This window comes from Sugiyamaella lignohabitans, chromosome B (assembly GCF_001640025.1).
Source record: "Sugiyamaella lignohabitans strain CBS 10342 chromosome B, complete sequence".
NCBI lineage: Eukaryota > Fungi > Ascomycota > Dipodascomycetes > Dipodascales > Trichomonascaceae > Sugiyamaella > Sugiyamaella lignohabitans.
This window is the reverse complement of record NC_031674.1, coordinates 3,958,971-3,984,390: the sequence shown is the minus strand read 5'-3', so window position 1 is coordinate 3,984,390 and position 25,420 is coordinate 3,958,971. Positions and strand designations below refer to the sequence as shown.

The following is a 25,420-nucleotide window of genomic DNA, read 5'->3' as shown; positions in this document are numbered from 1 at the left end:
ATGGTATATAATAAATATATGTGTGAGATATATAAAACAAATATTAGCACGGTTACAGGAACAACAGGGAGTGACATCCCAAGTTATAGTTTCTTTAATGACTAGGCAACAGCCTGGGACACACCGGCACTCTGATTGGCAGTGGAATTAGGGGCTACAGAAGCCGCAACAGGGGCATGAGTAGGGTCCTGTCTCTTCAAAATATCTACAACAGGGCCAAGTAATCTCTGAAAGCCACTTCTTCCTAGGGAAGCTACCTTGAGCTTCGTTGTCGCTGTCACAGTGGCTTGACGAGGGCTATCGTGCAACAGAGCAACCTCGCCAAAGTAGTCACCCTTTTTCAATTCAGATACAGTTCCCTCGTTAGCCTTGGAAACAGTGGCAGTACCAGATTCAATAAGGTAGAACTCATCACCTTTATCGCCTTCTCGAATAACCACCGATCCAGGTTCATATACTTTTGTTACAAGAGCATCAGCAAGTTTGCTGAGTTCATAGGGACTCAAGACCTTCAGAACCGGTACCTCTTTTAGGAACTCGCCATATAACTTTCTCTTCTTAGTGGTCTTGTCAAGAAGAATCTTCTTGAAAGTTATTCTATCCAGGGCCCAGAGGACACTATCAGTGGCGGCTACAACAGTCGCAGCTCGTGGGGCATTATACATAAGGGCTAGTTCACCAAAGCTGCTTCCACTGCCGCTTGAGCTGATCTTCTCGTGATCACGGTAAAAATCAACTGAACCGCTTTCAACAATATAATAGAAATCACCCTGATCGCCCTGTTGAATAATGGTCGTACCAGCAGCCACTTTCTTCTCTTCTAGGGCGTGAAGTAACAAATGAAGAGAATCTTCGTCGAGATTGCTAAAAAGGAAGTTCTTCGAGACACTGTCATTGAGTCGCTTCAATTGTTCGGGAGAAAGCATTTTCTCTGGGATAGGGGGAGCCGCAGAGCCAACAAAAGAATGTGGGTTCAAACTTTCAGCGCTTACAGATGTTCTCCTGTTAGCATTGAAATTGGATGCGAAAGCTGGCACGCCAGTTCCCCCGAGAACTAAACGCGATGAACCAAATGGCGCATTACCACTGGTGGGACCAGGGCTACCAGTACGTTCACCTGCACTTCCAGAACCAAATGCAGGGGCGGTATTATTATCTCTATTTGTGGAGGGAGTGACTCCGGTCATTGGGTCATCTGATGAAGCAGGGTCATCGGAATGACCATGGGAAGGGGCCAAAGACGTAGGATCGCCGCTTGAAAATGAATGAGTATTAAAACCACCAAAACCTGCACCAGTAGGAGGAGAAGGGGCAGAGGTGGGGCCACCGGGGGATCCCACAGAACGAGCAGCACTAGTACCAGCGGATGAACTGCCACTCAACAACTGCTTGCGATGTTCCTCTAAACGCGAGTTGAAATGGTTTGCACAGAATTGAAGTACGTCTGTAGGCTTATTTTGAGCAACCTCACGGTTAAGAATATTTAGCTCTTCAACGTATTCCTTTGGAAGGGACATAGTGGTAAAAATGATAGAGTGACGACACAATATAGGGGGGTACTACAAAGGGAACAAAAGGTGCGATTTTGAAGTTAATCAAATGAGCCAGCAATATTAACAATAGGTTACCACGCTATAAAGAAACTATCAATATAACGCGCAATTTCACACAATCGTGAACAATCAGTGCGGGGCCTTGTGTGGAGAAGCAATGACTGTGCTTGTCTGAAACAGCTTCAACTGAAGATTAAAAAAGGAACAATTGAGCGAATATAAAACCTGTTTCTTATTACTTATTGCAAGTCGGAGTTTATGGTCAATTGCGCTATTTACAAGCAACAGATAAGGGGTTTGCGTTGTATTTCCAGCTGTTACTTTGTCTTTTGTTATAATCGGATGTGGCTTAGTTCTCCAGTGTGAAGCCCGATTCCCCTTGGCTGCGAGAGACCAACCCTTAACCTAATAATATGAGGCCGGGTAAGTGGCATAGATCTAGTTGGAGGGAATGCCAGGGGTATTAATTCAATTCGAGGTCACAAACCGTCGGAAGGGTGGGTCAAGCTAATAATGTAGATTATAAAGAGCCTAAATAATAAATAACTAAGGTGTTTCATATCACATGATGGAACTGTAAAGCTCCGCCGACGCCTGCCCTACATCACTCTGTAACAGTAGTTGTCGCGGAACCACCTTTAAGCTTTGTGGAAGATGATTTATATCTAGGCTGTCTTTCGTAAGCGTTCGGAGGGGCCACGCCTCTTGAACGATGCCTGGTACGGCCGGAATTTCTGTGGCTATGGGAGTGAGCAGATGTATGGTTGTGATCGCCTACGCTGTGGTCACAAGATTTATGAGCATTACGAGAATCCGATTCCGAATCCGAGCTTGAAGAGTTAGAATCAGAGTCAGAATCAGAGTCAGTTCCACTTTCTGAACTAGATTCGCCAAATTCGCGAGTCTTCGTAAAAATACAACAGACTAACAAGTTAGTAAAATTGAGCAAGATCCCGACCCCGCTTTATCTGAGATGTGCTGAGACCCAAAGAGAGTAGCAGTGGCAGCAGCAGCAGCAGCAGCAGAAGGGGAAGAAACGGGCATATACCATATAATCTAGGAATGAATAACTGAATGATACTTACTCTTTGACTTTTTCTTGTTCATATGCTCATTATCAATTACGTCATCAGTCCAACTCACTTGGCGCCGCGAAGAAACCCCTTCACCTCGTAGGGTCAATGTAACTGGTACAGAGGTGACATTTGTGACTTCTGTTCTGGATGAAGACCCAGCAACAGCAGGTGCCTGTTGCCTTGCTGACATGTCGACCAGCTGTGTTCATAAGTTGAAGTTACGTGCTCGGTTGTAGATGCACAAGCTATAAAAGCGATAAATACCGGCAGTAAAGTGGTTAAGAGTAATTAAATAACAGGTTAACTATTGGTAGCAACGAAAGTAGGGCGCCTAATCAGCGAGGAACTTGTGCTTATCAAAGTATAGAATCCTGTGCCTCCATTTCATTTTCAATATACATCACGTGATAAAATATTTTTTGAAACGCTCTAGGATTTCGTTCTCCATCCAAAAGTACACCACCCAGAGAAACAAAAAGAAAATGCCTCCACGACGTACAAACCGTGAAATTCTCACCCGAGGAGATGACATTTATGCCCGAAAGAAGCAAAAAGCTCATGGAGTTGAAGCAGTGTCATTTGACAGAGATGCTCGAGCGTAAGTAGTGCAAAAGACTCGCTTCGCTGAGGTAGCCTAACAAGCATATCAGGGAATATTTAACGGGATTCCATAAGAGAAAAGTCCAAAGAAAGGAGAAGGCTCTGGAAAAAGCGAAAGAGATTGCTCATAAAGAAAAACTTGAAGAACGAAAAAGGCTTCGACAAGAGCGAAAGGATTTGATGGAGAAGGACATGAAGCGGTTTCAAGAGGCTATGAAAGATTTGAATGGCGAGGTGAGCGATGATGGTGATGATGAGTGGACGGATATTAAGAAGACTAAAGAAGTAAAATCAACAAAAGTATCAGAAGAAGTTTCAAGCGAGAAAGATTCTGATGATGAACCTGAGGGTGAATCTTGGGCGGGATTCGACAGCGAATCACGACCCAATGGAATTCTCAAAAAAAAACAAACATTTGACGACGATGATGATGGAACTGTGGTCGTCACTATCGAGGACCTAAGTGAACCTTTACATATAGATAAATATGTTGATGTTGATAAATCTGAATCTGTACTCGAGGGAAGTATTAATAGAGCTCAAGAATATGCCAAGTTTGTTCTTAAAGATGAAAAGAAAAAACCACAACAATCCAAACCCAAAAAGAAATTCAGATACTTAACAAAAGTTGAACGAAAAGCCCATGTGTCTAAGGAGCGTAGTAGAAACAGACAAAAAAGAGATAAATTTAAAAAATAGAACAGTTGCATTTAATTTATTGACACTTACATTGATTTTTACAACCCCGCTTGTGCGTCATTTTGAATAAATACTCATAACATTTTGTCTTGTGATCAGAAGGGAGACGTGCATTCCAATTCTATCAAAACTAGCTAATGGAAATAATCGTCCACAATCTATTAAACGTAGGCAATGAACAATAATTGCCTACATTGGAGTTACTTGACCAAGTTCATGACCTTTGTACGGATCACGAAGTGACTTGACCCATTCAGACTCCACCCGGAAGAAGACCCACACCCATCTTCTTATAATTTCGAGTACGCCCAATACAAATAAACCAGACTCACGATCAGCAACATAATACCAATGTGACGATAATTTCAAGCTCCAGGTGAAGCGAAGAACACAATCTACACAAATAGCAAAATAGTACCAATGTTTTGCTGGGAAGTACATGATAGCTCTAAGACCCTGATGTTTTCGTTGCCACCAACTAAATCCTCCCAATAACTCTAGATCCCAATCATATGTGATGTCCCAGTAAAAACTGTATGTAGAGTTTATAAGCACAGCAGCCACCCATAGTTTTGTCAACATCCTAGGTGTAAATATTTGGAATGCTGCCATATCATGATCAATCGCACTGGCACTAACCTCCACATTTTTAAAATTACGCTGCAACGCTGACAAGAGGATAACGGGCATAGCCGACAAATATTTCGCGAAATTAAATAAATGCTGCTTGTTCCCAGTCGCCAGATACTCAATTGTACACTGACGAAGACGTATAAGAAACGGTATGCTTGAAATTACTGGGACCAGCCACTGTCCCCCACAAGACCTATCTGGTAGTCCTAAAGATGATTGTTTCGAAATCAACATACACGTCATGATTCCTGAATCCACAAATATTTTAGAATATGAGGTAAGTGCATCAGATAATAGTATATCTGGTAGACGGTGTTCAGGATTGATGCTTCCTGTACAAACCCTTTTAAGCACAGAAATGACCCGTTTGCGACCACTATGGTGGAACTTGTGCCCTGGATACAAAAAAATTCCAATGATAACTGCAAAAGTAGTCCATGGTAAGATATCCAGTCCCGACAAAATAGGGTGCTCTTCTGAATCATCCCCTACACCAGCCGTTACAATGCCACCGTCAGCTTTTCGTAACAGTTGCCAATAAAATATAATTGATACAGTGTATATTAGCGAGAGCCCAAGAGCAAATTGATAAACAGCCTTGTGCAACGATCTGCCAGTCTGGTATCGTAGTAAATAGCTGAGATCCACATGGATAGCATCCAGTACTTGAACATTGAGGCCCCAGCCCCAAATACCGAGGATAATTTCAAAAGCTATCCTATACGGAAGCGGGAATAGAGGGTCGAATCTATGAGAGATATGGTTTTGCAAGGAATGCGTTTCCGTTAGCTCTGACATGGCTCATATAACAACCACGATATCTCCAGCAATCCTGTGACGGGAGAGAGATCCGTCACAAATATGAATCCAATTTCACGTTTGGATCCAAGATGTGTCTAAGCAAGCTCAGGGATCATTCAACTGATGTAATATAATTAGAACGCGTCTAAATTGCTCTTGATCCCGAGTCTTAACGGCTAAACTTCTGGATTACAAGCTGATATTTAAATGCACCTTGAAGTAATTAAAATTCGATCATCAATTGTTTAATAGCTCTTTAAATCAACTAACTGCATTTAATACATCGACAAATGCCAGAAATTCACCCTGCATATATCATTTATAGTCGTGGCAGTTGAGCTTATCGAAAAGGGTTAGGTCCACAGCGTAACAAAAAACTTTACGCGTTGCCATGACCAGCCAACCTATTAGAAATTTAGTAGTGTATTGCAGTAAAAAATATAAATCATATACTAGTGGGTAAGAACCACGAAATTAACCAACCTACAGAAATATATAAGCTAAATTGTTAGTCCCACACTCTTATCAAAATGTGAATATAGCTCTCGATTCAGTAGCATTATCGAATATTGGTTTGAATCAAAACCGAGATAAATACCCAGTTCATGATTAGCATGAAAATATTTTTAACATCATTAAGAACATGAAGAGGTTAAATTCTTACATCTAAATAGTTAGCAAGATTGCTTTTATAGTAATCAAGCAGTTGCACATTGGATTTGATTCCCTTCGGAATACATAAGGTGATCGTATTACTGATATCAGAATTTTCAGTGTGTTTTGTCGAATCTTCAAAGCATTAAGCTAAGATTGGGGCGACAGCTAGTCATCACATCAAGTAAGATAACTATCACAATCCGGTGTAATTCTTAGCATACTTACTTTATAATGGTATCACAGACATGTTGACCATAATATACTAATATATTATAGAGAGAAGTAGAATGGGCATTTTTTTTGCATTTTATATTCTCCAAACCTTTTCAGCCTCACAGGGGTTCCTGCATGACGGTTAGGTACCAAATCGAATTGCCCTCAACACAGATCTTGGGGTCATCAAGTTAAAAATAATATACTGCCCTAAAAAATAGTTCAAATAGCTAGATACACCTGGCACTCTATCTATAGTTTCCGGCTTCCATTTGCTGGTTGTAACGATATCCAGAAACTTGGAAAGTAGCCAAAAATTCGTCGATCTCCTTCAAGTCTTCAGCATTAAGCTCAATATGAGTAGAGTTCTCAACAACTCTTTTGGGGTTTACAGTACCAGGAATTGGAATTATAACCGGATAATTACCAGTATTTGATAGCGAGCGAATCCAAGAGAGAGCAATTTGACCCGCACTAGCACCCTTTCTAGCAGCAATCTGTTGAATTTTTTCTACGAGAGCAAAATTCTTTTTGAAGTTTTCCTCCTTAAAACGGTCGAAGTGAGCACGGAAATCACCTGCACTTAAATCTTGAGGTTTCAATTGTCCAGTAAGCAAGCCTTTACCGATAGGAGAATAAGCAATAATAGGAATATTCAATTCCTTACAGACATCAAAAACGCCATTAGTCTCGGCCTCACGTGAAAATAGAGAGAACTCAATTTCAACAGCAGAAATAGGAGCAATCTTCGAGGCTCTGCGGATGGTATCAGCACCAACCTCTGACAAACAGATTCCCTTGATCTTCCCTTCATCCAGATACTCCTTTATAGCCTTCACAGACTCCTCAACTGATACCTTTCCGATACGAGCCAGACAGAACATATCTAACGCCTTCTTTCCATCAAGAAACTTCAACGAATTGTCAATTGACTCGCGAATCTTTTCTGGTGTTCCATCGGGCATCCAAGTCAATTGATCTACACCACCTTTGATTGAAAGAAAGACCTTATCGGCGTCTTCAGGATACTTGGTGAAATATCTGGAAATCAGCTGCAAATTGGTCTCTGGCTTTGGCCTACCATAAAATTCACCACCGTTCCAAAAAGTCGCATTATGCTCGATAGCAGCTTTGAGTGCTTCAAAAGCTTGTTCATCGGAAACAACTACGTCCGGATTCCAGGAGAAACCCATCAAGCCTAGGCCAGTGGGTCCAACAGACTTTCCATCGATATGATAATTAGAAACCATTTTAGTATCTTTGTATGTAAGCTCGCGATGAATAGTGCTTTTACCTTTATTGTTTTAACAGTTATTGCTCTTGAATAGATAGCATTTTCTTGTTCTTTTATATTTGGTAAACAAACTTGAACCCCATCAAGTAATCGTGATGCCGATTGCGGCTCAAGAGGCTAGATGTCGGTGTTATTCCATGTGGGGATATATGTGCCCTATGTCCGATGGACATAGCGGACATCTATGTCGATCTCCCCCCTCTTGAAGCTAAATTCACGCGAGTTTAAGGTTTCCGTCGGAAATCATCTGGAGTATCCAGTTGCTGAGGCTTATTTGCCGGACAGCCAATATTCATATGGATTTACCGATGAATTTACGGAGTTATGTGAGAACTGTTGGGGATGTCTTTGTTCACCACAACCTTGGAGCTCGCAAACTGAGAGCCAGGATCTTCTACAAATATAAGCAAGTGATAAATAATAAATAATTAATTTCATTATAAAAATGCATAAAAGGTGTTCGTGTTAATTGTTTTGGCCATTAGCTCATTTCATTTTTCTCTTCATAGAAGAAAGATCTGAAAGCAAACTCATCTGCAAGGTGTTCCTTGGCAAAGTAGTAAACCTTCATCAAGAGATATGGGAACTTCTTAGTGAAGTATGATAAAAATGAGTCTGGAATAGGTCCAATCGAAGTCTGCAAATGAAGTGGTAGGTCATTAAAATGGTGGCATTTGTTTCTCATGGCTCTTAATAAATCAATGATCCGTTCTCCACGGTACCTACGATACTGTCGCAAATTCTCGAGAAATGCTCTATCGAAATTGGTGTGCCAGTCATGCCCAACAACTTCGAAGGCATCTCTTTCCAGTATACTGAGCAACTCGCTATACTCCTCCCGAGCATCGGCTTCAAATCTATCAGAGATCTTGAGAAGAAAGTCCAACCTCTTTTGCTGAGACCAAAACAACGGATGCAGAAGTACAGAGCTAGCGTCTGGTCTATCATTCGGGTTAAAGGATATCATTCGAGAGATAAGATCTTTAGCCTCGACGTTGTTTGGTACATATGGATCGTCAAATTCGGTCAAAGAATAATTATTATCTTCAATGTTACTTTCCCGCTTTGAATTGATACCAAATGGATGTTGGCCATTAGAGAGAATATAATAGAAGACGCAACCCAATGAAAAGATATCAACAGCACGGGTTAATCTCCTCTGGTTTGATATATTAGTAACGAGATCAGTGGACGATGTGGTCGAAATATTACCGGGATATCGCCCACCCATAGAAATCTCTGGTGCAGTCCAACCAGCAGTACCAGCTGCCTGTGTTGTAGTCGGCCAGAAACTGGATTGGTCCCCTTCCAACTTCTTGCAGAGACCAAAGTCAGAAATCAACATTCTTACTGGGCCATATGGCTGCTTTCCATTCATGACTTTACTATGGACCCATTTTGGAGGGGCAACCAGGATATTTTGAGGTTTGATATCACGATGGACGATCTTAAGGGAATGCAGATGCTTTAAGCCACTGGCAATTTGGTAAAGAACCTGAATAGGGTTCATCCTGTCCACCAATTCTTCAAATTTGTACGGCTTCTCTATAACATCTTCAAGATTGCCAGGGCACAACTCCAATGCAATATATAGGAATTGATCACTCTGGTATTTACAATAGTAGCGAATAACATTGGGGTGGTCGTCACTTTCTTGAAGAAGGGCTACCTCCTGTGATGCAAGATCGTAAAAATTGAGAAGCATGCGTTTGACAGCTACCTCGCGGTTCTCAAAGAACCCTCGATAAACCACTGTTCCTTGGCTGCCGTAGCCAATAATGTCTTTTGAGACAGTTAATGGGCTTGCTTGAAGGCCACTGGCTTCACTACTTAAAGTTGAATTTGGGAGAATAAGGCCTGGTGTAGCTGGTGATTCGGGTAGCTTAACGTTTGAGATAGCACCTGAGCCAGTGTTTGAACTCTCATTGTCCAATGAATTGGTAGCTTTCGAAGACAGTTCCGGTGGCGGAAGTTGAGCTGGTGGTACACCTCCTACTTCACTATCATTAGGTTCAACATTTTCTCCTTCTTCTTGAATGATTTCCCGTTCTCGCGTTTGTTGGGCGAGAAGTTCTTCATCTCGCTTACGAGCCGCCTGTCTAAGAGCTTCGCGAGCAGCGTTCTTCCGCCCCCCTCTGCTACCCCGTTTTCTGGGCTTTTTTACTGGGGACGACTCAGAGGATGGAACATCATCGCCCTTATCCGTCTGAGCCACACACTGTTCACGGATATTCTTGATTCCCACGTCAACGCTGTTTAAGACATCTTCAGCCTCTGACATCATATCAATGTCAGTGACCTGAGTTCCTTCGTTAGTTGTTACTTCTTTTAGTTCAGCAACAACAACTTCACTCGGTACTTCACCCGGAGAAGTCACATCTTTAAGAGAACCATCCAGTCTGGGTGATAATAGAGTGGCAGACTCTTCATCTGTGTTTCCAGCTATACCATTCAATGCGCCCAGTCCACTTGTCTTTGGAAGCTCTTCAGAGCCGACAGAACTACTAGACGTAATAACTGCACTATTTGGGATATTGTTATTATCATGCTTAGTGTCAAGATACTCAGGGTCCTGCTTCTGCAACTCAATTTCCCGACTAACTGGATTCGCAGGCTCATCACTTGCCTTAGTGACCACACCATGATCTTTTTCACTGTTGATCATATCAATGTTATTCTCCAATGACACAGTGAGTGGTGATTTTTCATTGGCAATACTGTCGTCTATGCTCTCCAAAGCAGTATTCTTTCTGGTTAAAATTAAGACTGCAGACTCTAGCAAATCCACTATCTGTGGCAACCAACCCAGCCTTGCCGCTACGACCACAATAACGACAATAATAAGAACACTGAGTACATTTTCAACGAGTCTTGTAATAAAATTCCAGCCACTTGAAGAGTATGGAACTGGTAAGATCGTAGGTGGAGGCGGAGGCATGTAAATAGGCGGCGATTGGTCCACTTGCCGTGGAGATTGCTGCTGAGTTCCGCCGAATATTCCCTGATTCGGATAATATTTGGCAACCTCATTACGATTTCTGTTCCTTTCAACTGCAGCTATTGGAAGCGAGGAAGATCCCTGGTCTAGGAGCGGTGGTTCTGGGGGAAGTAGTTGGGGTGCAATCGAGGCCACATTTCTTGAAGTAGACTCACGATGGACTAGCGGTCCTTGAATAGGGTGAACTCCTACTAAAGAGTCTTTTGAGTATGGCCTATCCGACTTCTCATATTGTCGGTTTTGCAAACACCATTCAGCAATTGGCGCTGTATCAACAAGATATGGAAACGCTTTACCAGAAAGCGCAAACCAACCCCCATCATTAGTTTTCTCCACATAAGTCCCGATAACTTCCAGATCTTCATCTATCTCCTCATCTTCTTCTTGAGTTTGGTATGATGACCAATTCTGTTTATCATCGTCACCGATGTTGAAAGGAAATTGTGGCTGGGGTAACAACACAAGTGGCTCATTTCCGTCCCCTTGGGTTGGTTTCAGAATGTCGAAAATGCTAACGACGACTGATGGCACCGGTCTCACCCAGATTGCCGGCTTACTTCGACCATCAGTTGATAATGCCAACATAGAATTATCATGTAACGGAGTGATATATAAGTCATCTGGCGATCTAACATGCTGAGAAACCAAATCACCATCCATATTATTGGGTCCCCACATAGAATAAGTCACATTCCAGATGGTTTCATTTTTGCCATGTATTTCTAGGTGATAATCTGTTCGTCCAATCATAAACACACCGTTACCTTCATCATCTGACAAAGGTGGCAGGTAATAATCAGACTCATCATCAAATAGGAGGGTGTCATCGTTGGGTGTGTTGTTCTCATAATCTAGCCCATTACTCTTGGGCCTACAGACAGCTCTTCCCAACCCACCGTTTTCTTTACCATTAGATCCGTAAACTTTCAGAATTTCACCAGACTTTGCATTGATCGAGTATAAAACTGTTTGTCGACTACCTGTATAAATCTTGTCATCTCCCTCAATAGCAAAAGGAGACTTCAATACTAGCGTCTTGATATTGACAGATAGTCTTTGTAACCCTGTTGAAGGTAAAAAGTAGTAAAGAGTACCATCACCTAGAGGTTCTACTATCCAGGTGATATCTTTATCTTCGTCAATAAGGGTACTATCTGAAGTTGATACCTTAACGAGCGGGCCACTCCCAGGAATAGACCACAACTCGTGACCAGTTTTTCTATCTCTGGCATGGAGAGAGCCATCTATTGTGCTGATGAGAAGAATATCCGTCAGCTCCCATTTCGATAGCGACCGTCGAACTTGTAATGCATCTGCCCTTTCTTCACCAGTAGACCCCGAATTTCCACCATCAGCGACCAGCGCATTAGACCCAGATATAGTGTCTGGTTCATAGCCATAGCCATATCCATAGCCATATTTAGAGGCCGACTCGGAGCCGATGTTCCAAGATGCCTGTACAAATCCCAACAAACATATCCACCCGATCAGGGCCGTAATAAAAGTTCTTTGGAGTAATGCATTTACCTTTGTTATTCGTTTTTTCATTTTGACTTTTTTCTAGGATCTGGAGATGTTAGTGTCTGTGGGCAATAGATCAGCCAATCGTTAAGAGATCAAGCATGAGAAGAAGCCGAAAGAGAAGGACTAGAACCTAGCTAGACCACGGAACGCAAAAACAAAAATAAATAAATAGAGAAAATTAAGAAATCCGATAAAATATTGCATACCTTAAAGCAGTCGACCGTCAGCCTATATTTGCGTAGATGACGCTTCCAGTGTAAACACTATATCCATGAGCTCGGGAAACTAAAGTCGAATTTTGATATCAACTACGTCCACCGGAGACTAGTCTACCCGGAGAGATTTACCAGACCCTTACTTGTCCAGATATCAGAGTTAAGAACTAAAAAATATGGACTTATCCTCTGAATTTAACTCAAGAACTCCACTAAGCCTCCGTTATGTGTGAGAAAGAGAAGCAGATAGAACTAAAAGGTATCGAAGGTAAGAATATGAATACATATGCTATTAAGGGACTCACAACAGCAAAGGAGGACGGGGACTCTGACAGAAACAGCCAACTTTGCCGCCCTCCTCCCCAGAAAAAAGATTTGAATGTTATTTGTTATAAGATAAATATAGGACCAGATTACATATCTATGAGCAGTTATAACCATCTCTTCTTGTGTTGGTATAGACCACATTCCACACCGTTAACAGCCCCAACACATCCTTATAAGGTGCTTTTTGCTTGGTCACCACATATGGTGTTTACCATTTGAACTTGTTACTAGACATTGCTTGATTTACGAGGCTCTTCCTCTTATTCTTCCTATTCAGTGCTTAATCAGTAATCTCTTTTGTGAATGTTAATGCAACATTTGAAGACCTATGGACCCTGCAGATCAATTTCTCGGCCTAATAAAAAGAAGAGCTAAATATCACATACGAGTTATTGAACAAGCACTAAAAAGATCGCTTTTGGTAGAGAGAGCTTTATCAATTGGTGGATTTCAACGAACTACTAGACGCACTGTCAGACCACAATTTCGCAATATTGAGCGAACAATGGAGAGACAACTTAAGGGGCTGAAGTCACTTGGATCAGCTATCGCTCTATCGCGATATGTATCATTAGTTGTTCCGCGCATAATAGATCAGATTAAGAATTTCCTTTACTAACCGGTCAGTAAGCCATGCATCCGACTAAAACAGTGCATGCCTAGCAACGCTTAATAATATGGGGTTAAGGGTCAGAACAATTAAGGATTCTATATAAATGGTGAATAACCAACTAGACGATTATAGCCAATGGTCATTGTTAGCCAAGTACAAAGAGGATTGTTGGGATTAAGCCGGAGAAGTTTTAGACCGACCTATTTTATTAACAAAAATTGTATTAATCACAATTGGAAAGCAGTCAATACAGTAAGAACAATGGCCTCTGTGAGTATTATAAATAATGGCGTATGTCCGTCGACCAAGTACTAACATATACAGAAACATTGGAGTGATAGCGACGGACATTTTCGTCGTCAAGTTGTAAGTAACAATGCGGTTATGATAATAACGATTCGAGCTCTTTGGAACGGTTGATAAAATGTTGCTACTAATTGGAGCAACTTGAGCTGAGATAGTAGATGGATAGAGGTTTGAATGCTAACTTCACTAGTCTTCATTCAGAGATACCATCACAGCTGATGGCTCGGGTAAATTCCCAGCTGAGAAAGGAAGATATCATCTATATGTTTCATATGCTTGTCCTTGGGCTCACCGTACTTTGATTACCAGAAAGTTGAAGGGCCTGGAGGATATCATTAGTGTCACTGTGGTTGATTGGCTTTTGGGTGATAAAGGCTGGAAGTTTACTACCCCAGAACCATTGAATGGTGCCAACTACTTGAGCGAGGTATACTATAAGGCAGAGCCTGACTATAGCGCTAGATTCACTGTCCCCGTACTATGGGACAAGGAGAATAAGACAATCGTTAACAATGAATCATCCGAGATTATTCGTATCTTGAATACCGCCTTCAACGATTTGATTGCCCCTGAATATCAAAAAGTCAATATTTATCCGGAGCAATACCAGAAGCAAATTGATGAGTTGAATGAGTGGATTTACGATTCTATCAACAATGGTGTTTACAAGTCTGGCTTTGCTACCACTCAAGAGGCTTATGACTTGAACGTAAAAAAGGTGTTCGAGGGTTTGGATAGAGTCGAGAAGATTCTGAAAGAGTCTTCTGGTGATTACCTTCTTGGTAAAGAGTTGACTGAAGCTGACATCAGACTCTATCCCACCATTGTCAGATTTGACCCTGTCTACGTACAGCACTTCAAATGTAATATTGAGATGATTCGGACTGGCTATCCCCAAATTCACAAGTGGTTGCGCAACCTTTACTGGAAAGATCCTGCTTTCAAGGAGACCACTAATTTTGAGCACATCAAGTATCATTACACCAAATCTCATATCAAGTACAACCCTTATGGTATCACTCCTGCGGGACCGGTTCCTAATATTTTGCCCCTAGCCGAATAAATATCTATCTATCCAAATTGCTAGTGAGATTTAAGTAGTAGGAAGTCAAATATATACATGTATGAGTAAATCACAAGTTGGCTGCAATTCATTCAAGTAAGCTTGATTTCCTGGGAACTGCATCCGATTTGTTCTATAACAACAGGGATGTCGAGGCCGATAAATTCCCATCGAGGTCATATTTGACGTCAGGAAAGAAAGGTTCACTAGTGAAAAATGTATTGCGAATGAAGATATGTATATAGCACATGCGGTGTAATATGAGGGGTTATGAGCAAATGGGGGATTAGCTGCTAGGGGTGACCCCGATAACTAATTTTTGATATCCGACTGGAACTTTTTCTTTATCTGGCGAACTGCTCTATGTAGTTCTGGAGCCATTTCCTTTGCACCCAATATGTTTACTAGTTCGTTTATATGCTCTTCGTCCAGCAACAGCTGATCGCTATCGTTGGCAACTGATTGGGCCGTTTCTTTATCAGGGTTTTCGGTTTCAGCAACATTTTCACTATGATTTTTGAGCTGTGTGAACAATTGGCTCAACCTTGCATCATCGTGATACGACAAGTGATCGTTTTTAAGTAGATAATTGAGATGCTTACCACCTTCGACAGCTTTCCAGTTGGACCAAGCTCTGAACAACAAATAGAATCCTGGAAGATTGGGAATGACAGGTAAGAGAGCAACAGGAAGCGTCAATGGAGCACCAATGGCGCTCATCCACATATATTTCGTGTGGTGATTGATTCCTCTAGAAGCTAAGGCTTGTAATCGACTAGTGACTTGGTGACGATCCAGTATGGAACTTGGAAATATTACCGGGATGCTTTCTAAATCCGAATTTTCCAGCTCATGTTTCTCAAACTCTGCATGCGTTACGTGGTGAGGGTCACTTTCATTGACTTTAGAATTGGCTTCTACAACCTTTCTTTTTATCGACGATTGGGCAGGAATAGTTTTCAAGCTCCATTCTTCATAGCTGATTCTTTCCAGTGCTATATTAGCCCAAGAAATAATTGTCTTTTTAAGTTTAGAATCGGATTTTTGCCATTCCCCCCAAGTTTTGGCGGCCCTTGCAACTAGCTTGTCGTCGATTCGAGGCGTCTGCCGAGCTGCTGGAAGTGCCAACTTTTGGCAATAAACCATTGAAGTTTTTACTGACAGTGGAACTACTATGAGACGCATTCTGCTCTATATTTCTCTTGTTGTTCTACCTGTCTGTTGGCCAATATATTGTGCTTCCTAATTGTAGTTGCTACCGGCAAATCTCGAGATCCATCGAGGCGATGCACTTGCAGCCGCAGCAGCGCTTGTTTGCCTGATATTCTTTGCCCCTTCATATTGGAGTTGACTCACTAGGTCTCTCATAAAATAATAAAAAAAAGAATCAGATTAATATTGACTATAGTTAAAGCAATTGCAACTTTATTTATTGAGTACTTCTATAATTTCAGCCCAGTTTTGTCGACCCTTGAAACACCGCTGTTGCTGGACCCTGCATATGGAATCATGTGACGTTTGGGCTTCAGCAGCACAATCCCCCTAGTCTAATGAGCAGCAGGAATTTTCAACGATCAGTTACCACTGCGTTAGATGTCATGGCTATTGAAGATCGAGTTGCCGAGAATTTGGTGCATCAGCATCTATGGACCAATCTTAAATCGCTCAATATTCGAGCAGCAGAGTCAAATATAGTTATATGTACTGGGGTGCCTCCAGCGAAATTACATCCTGACGATTATGAGATAAGTGAGGAATATGTTCTACCAGTTCGCACTGAGCAGAATTGGACTGTACACCAATGGGCATGTGTGTTTGATGGTATTAAAGAAGCCACTAATGCAGAGGCTTCTCCTCGTAGAGTGGTCATGGCTATGGTTACTGAGGACTCAACGATAGTTTATTATTTTGTCAACAACGGATTGATTCGGCCCCGTAAAAATTAGACATCTCTCAGAAATCAAACCTGGCTTGGGTCAAAGATGCAAGTCTATAAATATCTATCCCCAAAGGTTGAGACTTTCGATGGGTTGTAAAGTTCACTTACAATATATTAATTATCGATGGTACATTGGCGAGTTTTTGGATGATCAGAGTCCAATGTAATGAAGTATTGCATTGGAAAAAGAGTATACTTCGCGTCCTTGAGGGGCCACAATCTTCCATGTTGCTTCCACAGGTTTCAGCTCATCAAGCCCGAGCTTCAAGTATGTTTGTAGCTCGGGAAACTGAGTATCTATTAGCGTCTTCAATACCGGTACAGGGAATACCGATGCTGTTTGTATTCGCAAATGTGAAATAAATAATAGGTCGGCAATTGTAATAGTGGATCCTAATAAGAATGGGGAATTCCGGTTTTCTTTGAAGTCCACCACAGTTCGATAGAGTTTTTGGCCACATGCCAGTGTTCGTAAATTTTCCTTAGCATCGTCAAATATTTTTTGTCGTTGTTTATTTTTCTCTTCAATTTGAGCTTGTAACTTAGATAGCGATGCTGGATACTTGACTGATAATTGTGTTGATTCCGGTTGGCCAATTAACCCTTGATGTGTGCACTGTCTTTTAGCTAAGTCTCTCTGATGCAACGGCAGATTGTACTGCATTGGGAATGGTACCAGTTCGGTGAAAAGTGGACGTGTTACCGACTCAAAGTTTTGTCTATGAACATACATAGTGTATAACGTCAATGATGAAATATTTGTAGAAATATAGTTTGCGAGGGCGGTGACTTTTGCTTCGTCTATATCGCTATCTTTCTGAGGAAGCTCTACGTTAATGCGCAATAGATATCTCACGATTGAGAAAAAACCGCCATAAACGTGACCAGCATGTCTCAATGCTGGCAATTGTCCATTACTAGCAATTGTGGTATTGGAGCTAGGAATGATCACAAACTCGGAGGGGTCCAATGCTAGCCCCAAGTACCATGCAATTGCCATACATTCCGGGGATAAAGATACAAAGTTTTCCAGTGGTCCCCATACATGCAACTCGAACATCTCCATAAAATGTCCAATGTTGGCAAGCTAAATCAAAAATATTAGGCGTCTATAAATCACAGACTATCTTGTACGAAAATATACCAGATGGATCTATGTGCGGCTGTAACCGGTTCTATCTGAAAGTTCGGCAAGTTCATCCCACTTCTATTTACTACTATACATCGAAAGGTTAAATCGCCATGTCCGAGCAGCTAACAAAAGAGGGATCTAATCTAATTGACCCTGGAGCCGTTGCGGCCGCTGCGGCGGTTGTATTGTCTGAAGTCACCCAGACTGCTGATGCTCCAAAGCAGACCAATGATGGAAATCAGTCTACGCACGAAGAAGAGCAGGATGATGATGACAACGTAGACGGTGAAGATGGCGATGACGGAGGTGACGAATATGGCGATGATGAGGATGATAACATCTCTATTAATGGTGCCAATGGATCAAATTTGACCCCTACACAAAAGCGGAAGCTGAGGAGGAAAAAGGCCAAGCAGAGAGAGCAGGAGGCTTTGCAGGCGGCCGGTATTACTCCAGCTCTTAGTGGCGCTGCTGCTAGTGCCATTGGTAATGGATCATCATCGAGTAACAGTTCACAGCCAGCGCCAGGTATAGCGTCAGTCTCGACCTCAAGTGCCCCCATTATTCCACCTGCTTCAGCTGTTTCACTGACTAGGTTGCCTCCAGGTACTGCCCTACCTACAAAACGAAAGAGACTCCCGAACGATACAATTGGAATTCTAGAAGATGAAATTGAAGAAAATCCCGAGGATATTGATAAATGGTCGCCATTGGTGCGTGAACTAAAGGCGAAGGATAAGGTCGATAGCCTGCGCAATGCATTTGAGAGAATGGTTGTATACTTTCCAACATCCTCAGATATTTGGATGGATTATCTTGATTTAGAACAGTCTAATGGTGAATTTCAGAAAGTTGAACAGTTGTTTGCCCGCTGTCTGCCAAAAATTCTCAACGTTGAGCTTTGGTCTTACTATTTGGCCTATATTCGTCGTATCAATAACATCAATATTGATGGAGACAAGGCTCGAACAACTATCTCTCAAGCATATGAGTTTGTACTTGATAGAGTTGGGTTTGATATTGATAGTGGTCCTATTTGGAACGATTACATTGAGTTTATCAAATCGCGCGAAGCTGGCACGTCATGGGAGCAGCAGCAAAAAATGGATTTATTACGTAAAACCTACAGGAGAGCGATTTGTATCCCATTATCAGGTCACTTAGAACGGCTCTGGCAGAACTATTCGACTTTTGAGACAACCCTTAATGCAAACACCGCCAGAAAGTTCACTGCAGAAGTCAGCGGTACTTACATGAACGCTCGATCTAGCCTCAGAGAAATGGAAAATATTTTCACTGGTATGCCCAGAACCACTAGTCCCGGTCTTCGTCAATGGAGTAAAAAGGAACAAAAGATTTATGAAAAATGGGAGCAATGGATAGACTGGGAGAAAAGAAACCCATTAAGCACTGGAAACAAGGCGCTTGTAGATGCTCGAGTTACTTATGCTTATAAACAGGCGGTAATGACTCTAAGATATTTCCCTGAGGTTTGGTACAGCTTCTCCCTATATACATTGGGTAGAGGGGATCTATCCACAGTTTCGGCAGCTAGTGCACCTGGTGCACTTGCGAGTTCCAACAGCTCAGTGGATGCCGCTCTGGAAATTTTGAGGAATGGACTACAAGCAAATCCTTCGAGTTTTCTTCTTTCTTACAAAGCAGCCGAGCTATTGGAGAAGGAATCACGATATGATGAGCTGAAGGTCATCTATGAAAATCTCATTGCACGATACAAGCTGGAAAGAGAGAAAATGGTCATTCAGAATGAACAATTCTATATTCTTCTTAATGAGGCCCATGTTTATGCTACAACTCAACTGTCGTTGAATGGCAAGAGTAAAAAGGAGCGTAAAGCAGAGAAACATATCACTCAAAAGGAGGCAGAAATCCACTCGGTATCTCGTAGCATAACTCTTGCATATACAGAGTACATGAAGACTGCCAAAAGGAGTCAAGGTATCAAGGAGGCACGTAGAGTATTTGGTGAAGCTCGTCGGTTACCATACACTACTCATCACATCTTCGTTGCATCAGCTATGATGGAATACCATAACAACAAGGAGGCTGATATTGCTGATAAAATTTTTGAGCTTGGGCTGAAAAGATTTTCTGAAAACTCTGAATACGTGAAGGTATATTTTGATTTCCTCATCCTTACCAATGATGAAACCAATGCCCGAGCTTTGTTTGAAAAGTCTATTAGCAAAATGCCAATTGCTGCAGCAAAGCCACTTTACGAGCATTTCATGAAGTTCACCGCCAACCATGGCGAGCTGGCAGCTTTGTTAACTTTAGAGGAGAGATTTTCTAAAATGTATCCTGACGAGAGCCCTATGTCCATTTTTGCACGCAGGTTCAGAATTCCAGAGTATGACCCTATCGAAGACAATGATTTGCGACCAAATTACAACAACCACAGTTTGCAGCAGAGATATCAGCAAATTCAGCAAATTGAAAGTACATCTATACTGGGTAGTAGTGGTGGTGATGGTGACGATGAAAGAAGTGACAGAGGTGATCGAAAGCGTGGTGGTCGTGGTGGTGGAAGGCGTAATCGCGACGAAGAAAGTGACGATGAACGTCCAATGAAGAGAATCCGCGAGTCTACCGGATTTTCTAATAGTAGTGGATTTTCTACTACCTCATCTTTGGAACAGGCATCCACCAATATCATTCCGTCTGGAATCCTGAATCTCTTGAAGGCCCTCCCACCGCCAGAGTACCTTGACGGCTCTGTCTCTTTCGATGCTATGAAACTGACAGATTTAATTCGTGATACAACTATTCCTGATAACTTGCTTTAGGAAATGTATGCTAATATCTATATATATGATTGGAATAATCCCAACTCACTCTTGTCGGGTTTACACTTTCGATGTTCTATAGCCTAATACCTAGAGTTGTTACAAACATGCAGATTCATTTAAAATAGGCTCTAAAGATATATGATGTTCGTCGACCCACTTCTGAATGTTGTAAACAAGTATAACTCCATCATCTAATGCATTCATATGTTGCAGGGCCTCGATGCTATCACCCGCCTCTATTCCAGTGAGCTTAGACAGCTCTGGTATCGAAACCGCCAGTGTTGGATGATCACCAAGGAGGATTTGTTGTGCGACAGCTATCGCCCAATATCGCAAATAACTGGCATGGCCATGTTTGGACAGAGGTTTTTCCGGAGCGGAAATTTTCCGTTGAGATCTTGTTAAGTAATATGAAAATGCTATGAGCAACCGGCCGAGGCCCAGTTTCTGAAAAGGTGGAAACACTAAGATACATGCAAGATTGTAATCATGCCACGAAATTTTCTCCCTCGAAAAGAACCCGACCACTTGCATGGGACCTGATGAATTGCCATTATTCTTGGAGCTTCTTGGATGTAAGCTTCGTGCGCATTTAACTAGAAGAAAAAATTCGAAGCCATCTACTGCAAAGTAAACAGACTTACTATCCAGAAATAGCTTTCCAAACAAACACATGCATTGACAAAATAGCTTGTTCTTCATTCCATCTACTTTGTATATTCTATACTGGCTATCATCGTACACAAGTTCACCAGGTGGCCCAGAATGTCGATAAATGCATTGACTTCGATGCTGGACCATATCTGCCTCATTGACACTGTATTTAAAGCACCCATCACAGACATGTAGTAGTTGAATAATTTCAGTGGCAGAGCTATTGACAAAGCCTTTGAACGGTTCGGAACCCCATAGTGTAACAGGCTCTCTGATTCGATTTGCTCTTACAGTTTTTGACGCATTTAGTGGATTGAAATAACCTATACTATGGTACCATGTATCGAAAATATAGTCACCATAGGTCACCCTGAGGATATTTCGACTCAGCATACGCGTATTGGCCTCGTATCGACACTTCAATAATTAAGATATGCCTTAACACCTCAAGCTCAAATCGGTAAGGTATTCTTTTATCGCGAAATCCACGTGATCCAAGCATCTTTTTTATATATAAAAGGATTTTCCTTCCGTTTTATGACATGATTTGATTTATTCGATGTGTCGTTCACATTACAGGATCCCACTAATTTACATCGAGTCAGTCTTTGTCACCACAAGTGAGATATACAGCCTCGACGTAAATTAGTCGGACCATATCACCAGGTGTTTTGACTGTCCATTTTCATCCTACAGTGGGTAGGCTCTCTAACCTGGGAGAAAAACAGATGACTTGGAAATATAGCTCTTGCCATATTTTGTATGGTACGGACGATACAGGATATCTGACACTTTTTATATGTAGTTTTTAATTTAATTGAGAAATTGTTACTAAACATCTTTAACTTTCGTCAAATCAAATTGCTTCAGTGTATATTTTTTCTGACGGCTTTAAATTTAGTTCAGGTAGACCCTTTAATGTCACATATGCTTCAATCGCGTCATGCAAACCTACCAAATATATACGTCCTAATGGGCGATGATATTCAGCGCTCGCTGGGTCAGTTAATTTAACATCCACAATAAACAAAATGGCGAGTCCACAAATTTCTAATGGGACGACATCACTGCGAAGGTCCAACAGAGCGAGGACGACGGCACATCATTACAGTAAGTAACTCCTGAATATAAGAATACGCTGATACTAACGTGCGAAAGATGAGGAGGATTCTGATAGCGAAGAAGAAAATCAGAGATTCACGCGCCGGACCACTGATGGTAATCGAGCAAGGGTGAATAGAAGGCAAGACTTGTCACCGCCACCACCGCCGATGGAAAATAAAATCTTTAGTGCATTGATCGATCCAGAAACGTCCATTGAAGGTCTAGCTTTAGATTGGCTTTCTGAATATAAACAGGACCCCAATACTGCCGTGGCCGACGTCATCAATTTTCTGCTGAAGAGTTGCGGATGTGATATCCCTGTACAACCTCATGATATCGTACATCCAGATTCAGCAGCCGAGACGTTTAGTCCAATCGAGGAGAAGGCTAGAAACTATGCTGGAGTGGAGTACGCCATTGTGTCTAGGAAAGTAGCGAGATTCAGACACGCTTTTGAGGACTTTTTCACTTCGATAGTTAACAATGCTGGTGAGGATGGCATACTCTACTATGACGAGGACCAGGAGGATGAGGGAGGTAATATTATATTCTCGCTGATCAAATGGTTCTCCCCCATGTCAACTGCTCATCTAAGATCTTTTCGCCATACTGCTACAGTTGCAGTGCTGAGTATGATAACTGAACTTTGCGAGCTATACAAGAGGCGTGTGGATGAAGTCACTAAATTGGTAGCTCAAGTGAATGCCTTGAAAGAAAAGAAAAAGGCTAAGAAGTTGAGCTCTACTGAGAAGAAACAGTTAGGTAACAAGATATCCGATATTGAGGCAATCATCAACATCGAGAACAACAAACTTTCCACTATATCAAATGCGATTGAAGCTGCTAGTGTGTCTGTATGGGCACATCGTAATCGAGACGTTGATCCGCGTATCCGCGTCGATTGTGTCAAATTTCTAGCTAAGTGGATAAGTATAGTGCCAGAAAAGTTTGTCGATGCGAGCTCTCTGAAATGCATTGGGTCTGGACTATCTGACCTTGAGTCGTCTGTGAGAACCCAGGTACTATCGGTTCTAGTGGCACTTTTCAAATCGCTGTACATGGATGACTCAGAATCTGCTGCCAAAGGCGCATTTGGTCAATTTATAGTAAGATATGGCGATCGTATTAGGCAGGTTGCTGAGCATGATGTCGATGACTCAGCACGAAAACTAGCAGTTTCCCTAATGACGATTCTTAACAAGCTGGATATCCTCGAAGAAGATGCAGAAGCGGCCAATGAATCTGTTTTGAGTCAGCTAATCTTTGATGCTGATGACAGAGTCCGCAAAGAGGCAGCTACCTATTTTGTGGCTGCAGTTTCAAGAGCTATGGATGACTTAGAGATTCATGAGAATGTTCTACAAAAAGTTCAGGCTGCTCTTCCCGAGTTTAAGGAATCCTGGGTGTTTTTTAAAGACATCGGTATTAAATTTGTAACGATACTAGAGAAGACAGACGATGATGAAGAAGAGGAAGAAGTAACGGAACGCTTGTTGCTGTCAAATAAACGGTTTGATGCCTTACCATCAAGAATTGCTCTAGCGTCTTCCAGTATCCATGATGTGATGATTTTAAAAAAATCGGAACTGTATCTAGAATGGCAAGAGTTATTGGAACAACTGCTGTACGATTTTTCGTCATTTGACATCCCCAAGATCAGAAAAATAGACGAGGGCGACGTCACATCTTACATTGAGGCATGCACTCTGGACGAACCAGAGTTACAATCCATTCTTCTGGATGTCTTGTTCGGATTTTTAAATTCGACAATCAAATCGTTCTCGTCTAATAAGTTGACTAAAAAGCGTGGCCAGAAAGAAGCTGCCAATCCACAAAAATCCCTAGAGGAGCTTTATTCACGTCTCATAGATGCTATTCCCAGTTTACTGGAGAAGTTCTCGTTCTCTGATTCATCAACAGCGAAGGTACTGAGATTGATTTCATTAATTGACCTCGAAACGGGATTTGTGAAGCTAAATAAAGAAGATGTCTACAATAGAATTGTGGAAATAGCTGTCAAGAAGTTCCAAATCTCTCAATCTTCTGAGTTATTAAGGGAGGTGGAACTTATATTCAGAAGCGCACGCTATAAGGGATCCTCTTTTGCGGATGAGGTAGAATCGAAGTTAGTTGAATTGATGGAAGATCTCTCCTACGACGTCCGTGATAAGCTCGGAAATACGCAGTTCTCTGAAATATCTATTTTAGAATCACTGGGAAAGATAGAGCGGCTCTCACCGATATTAGATGTGCAGGATTATCTTGACGTATCTGTGCAGCTTCCTAAGGGCCGACAGGACATACTAGCTAAAATCCTCGCCGAACAAGTTGCTAAATTTCCGACCGATTCAATCGAAAGTGACGAGTTAGAACAGCGAATTTTGTTTGTCAAAACAGTTGTGAATATATTGCGTCACTATAGTATTTCCAAGTTTGCAGCATTAATTTTACCAACAGCGGGATTGACGACAACCGACAAGCAACTTTTAGATACATCAGTCGTTTCTTCAGTCTTAACGACTATTGAAAGGTTATCACGACCATCGAATGATTTGCAAGGGAGTGTAAATACAAATGTGACTGACGAATTGAGAATTTTCTTAAATTTAACTATGCTGGATATAATTATATCCGGATGGTCATCGAAGGTACGTGCCGAAATCGCGGGAAAGGCTGATTTTCAGCTTTATTCAATTGTACCGGAGACAGTTCCTGCTAAGACTGTGGCAGAAACAATGCGTTTATTTTTGCGAATTGAAGATTACTACCTGGATCTAACCAACGAGGAAAAGAATAATGCACCCGACCTTGATGAAATGGTAGGGTATATTGCTTCAGATGAGTCGGATCTGAGTAAACTCACAGAATTACAACTTGAGTACTTGATGTGCGAAATTGCCAGTAGAGTTCTAGTCACTGCCTCTGCCGGATTGTGGTTGAGAGCTTCGGAATTTGTAAAACGACTAGCAGCAAACAAAAGTCGTATTTCACATCGATATATGAACTTGTTACGCGATATTTCTCGCCAACTCCCTACACCACCTCCAGAAGAAGACGAAGAAGAGAATCCTGAAGTTGAAGTTGATATTGACCTTGACGTTGACGATGTTACCGGTGAGGCGATGCAGTTAGATTAGCAACGGATGTAGATTTCAATCTAATATTTAATTTAATACACTATTATGAAACTAAAGAAACATAACCGGCTA

At 41.7% G+C, this 25,420-nt stretch overlaps 12 protein-coding genes across 12 annotated transcripts; 5 read left to right on the top strand and 7 right to left on the bottom strand.

The window, feature by feature from the left end:
- Positions 1 to 101: 101 nt before the first annotated feature.
- Positions 102 to 1,517, bottom strand: BCY1 (cAMP-dependent protein kinase regulatory subunit BCY1; the record flags this gene model as incomplete). Its single annotated transcript, XM_018880362.1, has 1 exon — positions 102 to 1,517. One exon carries the CDS (start codon positions 1,515 to 1,517, stop codon positions 102 to 104), a length of 1,416 nt encoding a protein of 471 aa, XP_018738188.1.
- Positions 1,518 to 2,609: 1,092 nt separating this feature from the next.
- Positions 2,610 to 2,819, bottom strand: AWJ20_3349 (uncharacterized protein; the record flags this gene model as incomplete). The annotated part of the gene is made up of 1 exon (XM_018880360.1): positions 2,610 to 2,819. One exon carries the CDS (start codon positions 2,817 to 2,819, stop codon positions 2,610 to 2,612), a length of 210 nt encoding a protein of 69 aa, XP_018738187.1.
- A 602-nt stretch (positions 2,820 to 3,421) lies between these two features.
- AWJ20_3348 (uncharacterized protein) lies at positions 3,422 to 3,928 on the top strand (the record flags this gene model as incomplete). Its single annotated transcript, XM_018880359.1, has 1 exon — positions 3,422 to 3,928. One exon carries the CDS (start codon positions 3,422 to 3,424, stop codon positions 3,926 to 3,928), a length of 507 nt encoding a protein of 168 aa, XP_018738186.1.
- Positions 3,929 to 4,117: 189 nt separating this feature from the next.
- Positions 4,118 to 5,359, bottom strand: ERD1 (Erd1p; the record flags this gene model as incomplete). Its single annotated transcript, XM_018880358.1, has 1 exon — positions 4,118 to 5,359. The coding sequence occupies one exon, from the start codon at positions 5,357 to 5,359 to the stop codon at positions 4,118 to 4,120; it is 1,242 nt and encodes a 413-aa protein (XP_018738185.1).
- A 1,121-nt stretch (positions 5,360 to 6,480) lies between these two features.
- AWJ20_3346 (pyridoxine 4-dehydrogenase) lies at positions 6,481 to 7,482 on the bottom strand (the record flags this gene model as incomplete). Its single annotated transcript, XM_018880357.1, has 1 exon — positions 6,481 to 7,482. One exon carries the CDS (start codon positions 7,480 to 7,482, stop codon positions 6,481 to 6,483), a length of 1,002 nt encoding a protein of 333 aa, XP_018738184.1.
- A 525-nt stretch (positions 7,483 to 8,007) lies between these two features.
- On the bottom strand, positions 8,008 to 12,072 carry IRE1 (bifunctional endoribonuclease/protein kinase IRE1; the record flags this gene model as incomplete). The annotated part of the gene is made up of 1 exon (XM_018880356.1): positions 8,008 to 12,072. One exon carries the CDS (start codon positions 12,070 to 12,072, stop codon positions 8,008 to 8,010), a length of 4,065 nt encoding a protein of 1,354 aa, XP_018738183.1.
- Positions 12,073 to 13,338: 1,266 nt separating this feature from the next.
- Positions 13,339 to 14,572, top strand: ECM4 (Ecm4p; the record flags this gene model as incomplete). Its single annotated transcript, XM_018880355.1, has 2 exons — positions 13,339 to 13,370; positions 13,711 to 14,572. The coding sequence occupies 2 exons, from the start codon at positions 13,339 to 13,341 to the stop codon at positions 14,570 to 14,572; spliced, it is 894 nt and encodes a 297-aa protein (XP_018738182.1).
- A 312-nt stretch (positions 14,573 to 14,884) lies between these two features.
- On the bottom strand, positions 14,885 to 15,757 carry AWJ20_3343 (uncharacterized protein; the record flags this gene model as incomplete). Its single annotated transcript, XM_018880354.1, has 1 exon — positions 14,885 to 15,757. The coding sequence occupies one exon, from the start codon at positions 15,755 to 15,757 to the stop codon at positions 14,885 to 14,887; it is 873 nt and encodes a 290-aa protein (XP_018738181.1).
- Positions 15,758 to 16,122: 365 nt separating this feature from the next.
- Positions 16,123 to 16,518, top strand: AWJ20_3342 (uncharacterized protein; the record flags this gene model as incomplete). Its single annotated transcript, XM_018880353.1, has 1 exon — positions 16,123 to 16,518. One exon carries the CDS (start codon positions 16,123 to 16,125, stop codon positions 16,516 to 16,518), a length of 396 nt encoding a protein of 131 aa, XP_018738180.1.
- A 144-nt stretch (positions 16,519 to 16,662) lies between these two features.
- SAM37 (SAM complex subunit SAM37) lies at positions 16,663 to 17,571 on the bottom strand (the record flags this gene model as incomplete). The annotated part of the gene is made up of 1 exon (XM_018880352.1): positions 16,663 to 17,571. The coding sequence occupies one exon, from the start codon at positions 17,569 to 17,571 to the stop codon at positions 16,663 to 16,665; it is 909 nt and encodes a 302-aa protein (XP_018738179.1).
- A 182-nt stretch (positions 17,572 to 17,753) lies between these two features.
- On the top strand, positions 17,754 to 20,450 carry RNA14 (Rna14p; the record flags this gene model as incomplete). Its single annotated transcript, XM_018880351.1, has 1 exon — positions 17,754 to 20,450. One exon carries the CDS (start codon positions 17,754 to 17,756, stop codon positions 20,448 to 20,450), a length of 2,697 nt encoding a protein of 898 aa, XP_018738178.1.
- A 1,928-nt stretch (positions 20,451 to 22,378) lies between these two features.
- On the top strand, positions 22,379 to 25,348 carry IRR1 (Irr1p; the record flags this gene model as incomplete). The annotated part of the gene is made up of 1 exon (XM_018880349.1): positions 22,379 to 25,348. The coding sequence occupies one exon, from the start codon at positions 22,379 to 22,381 to the stop codon at positions 25,346 to 25,348; it is 2,970 nt and encodes a 989-aa protein (XP_018738177.1).
- Between the last annotated feature and the right edge of the window lie 72 nt (positions 25,349 to 25,420).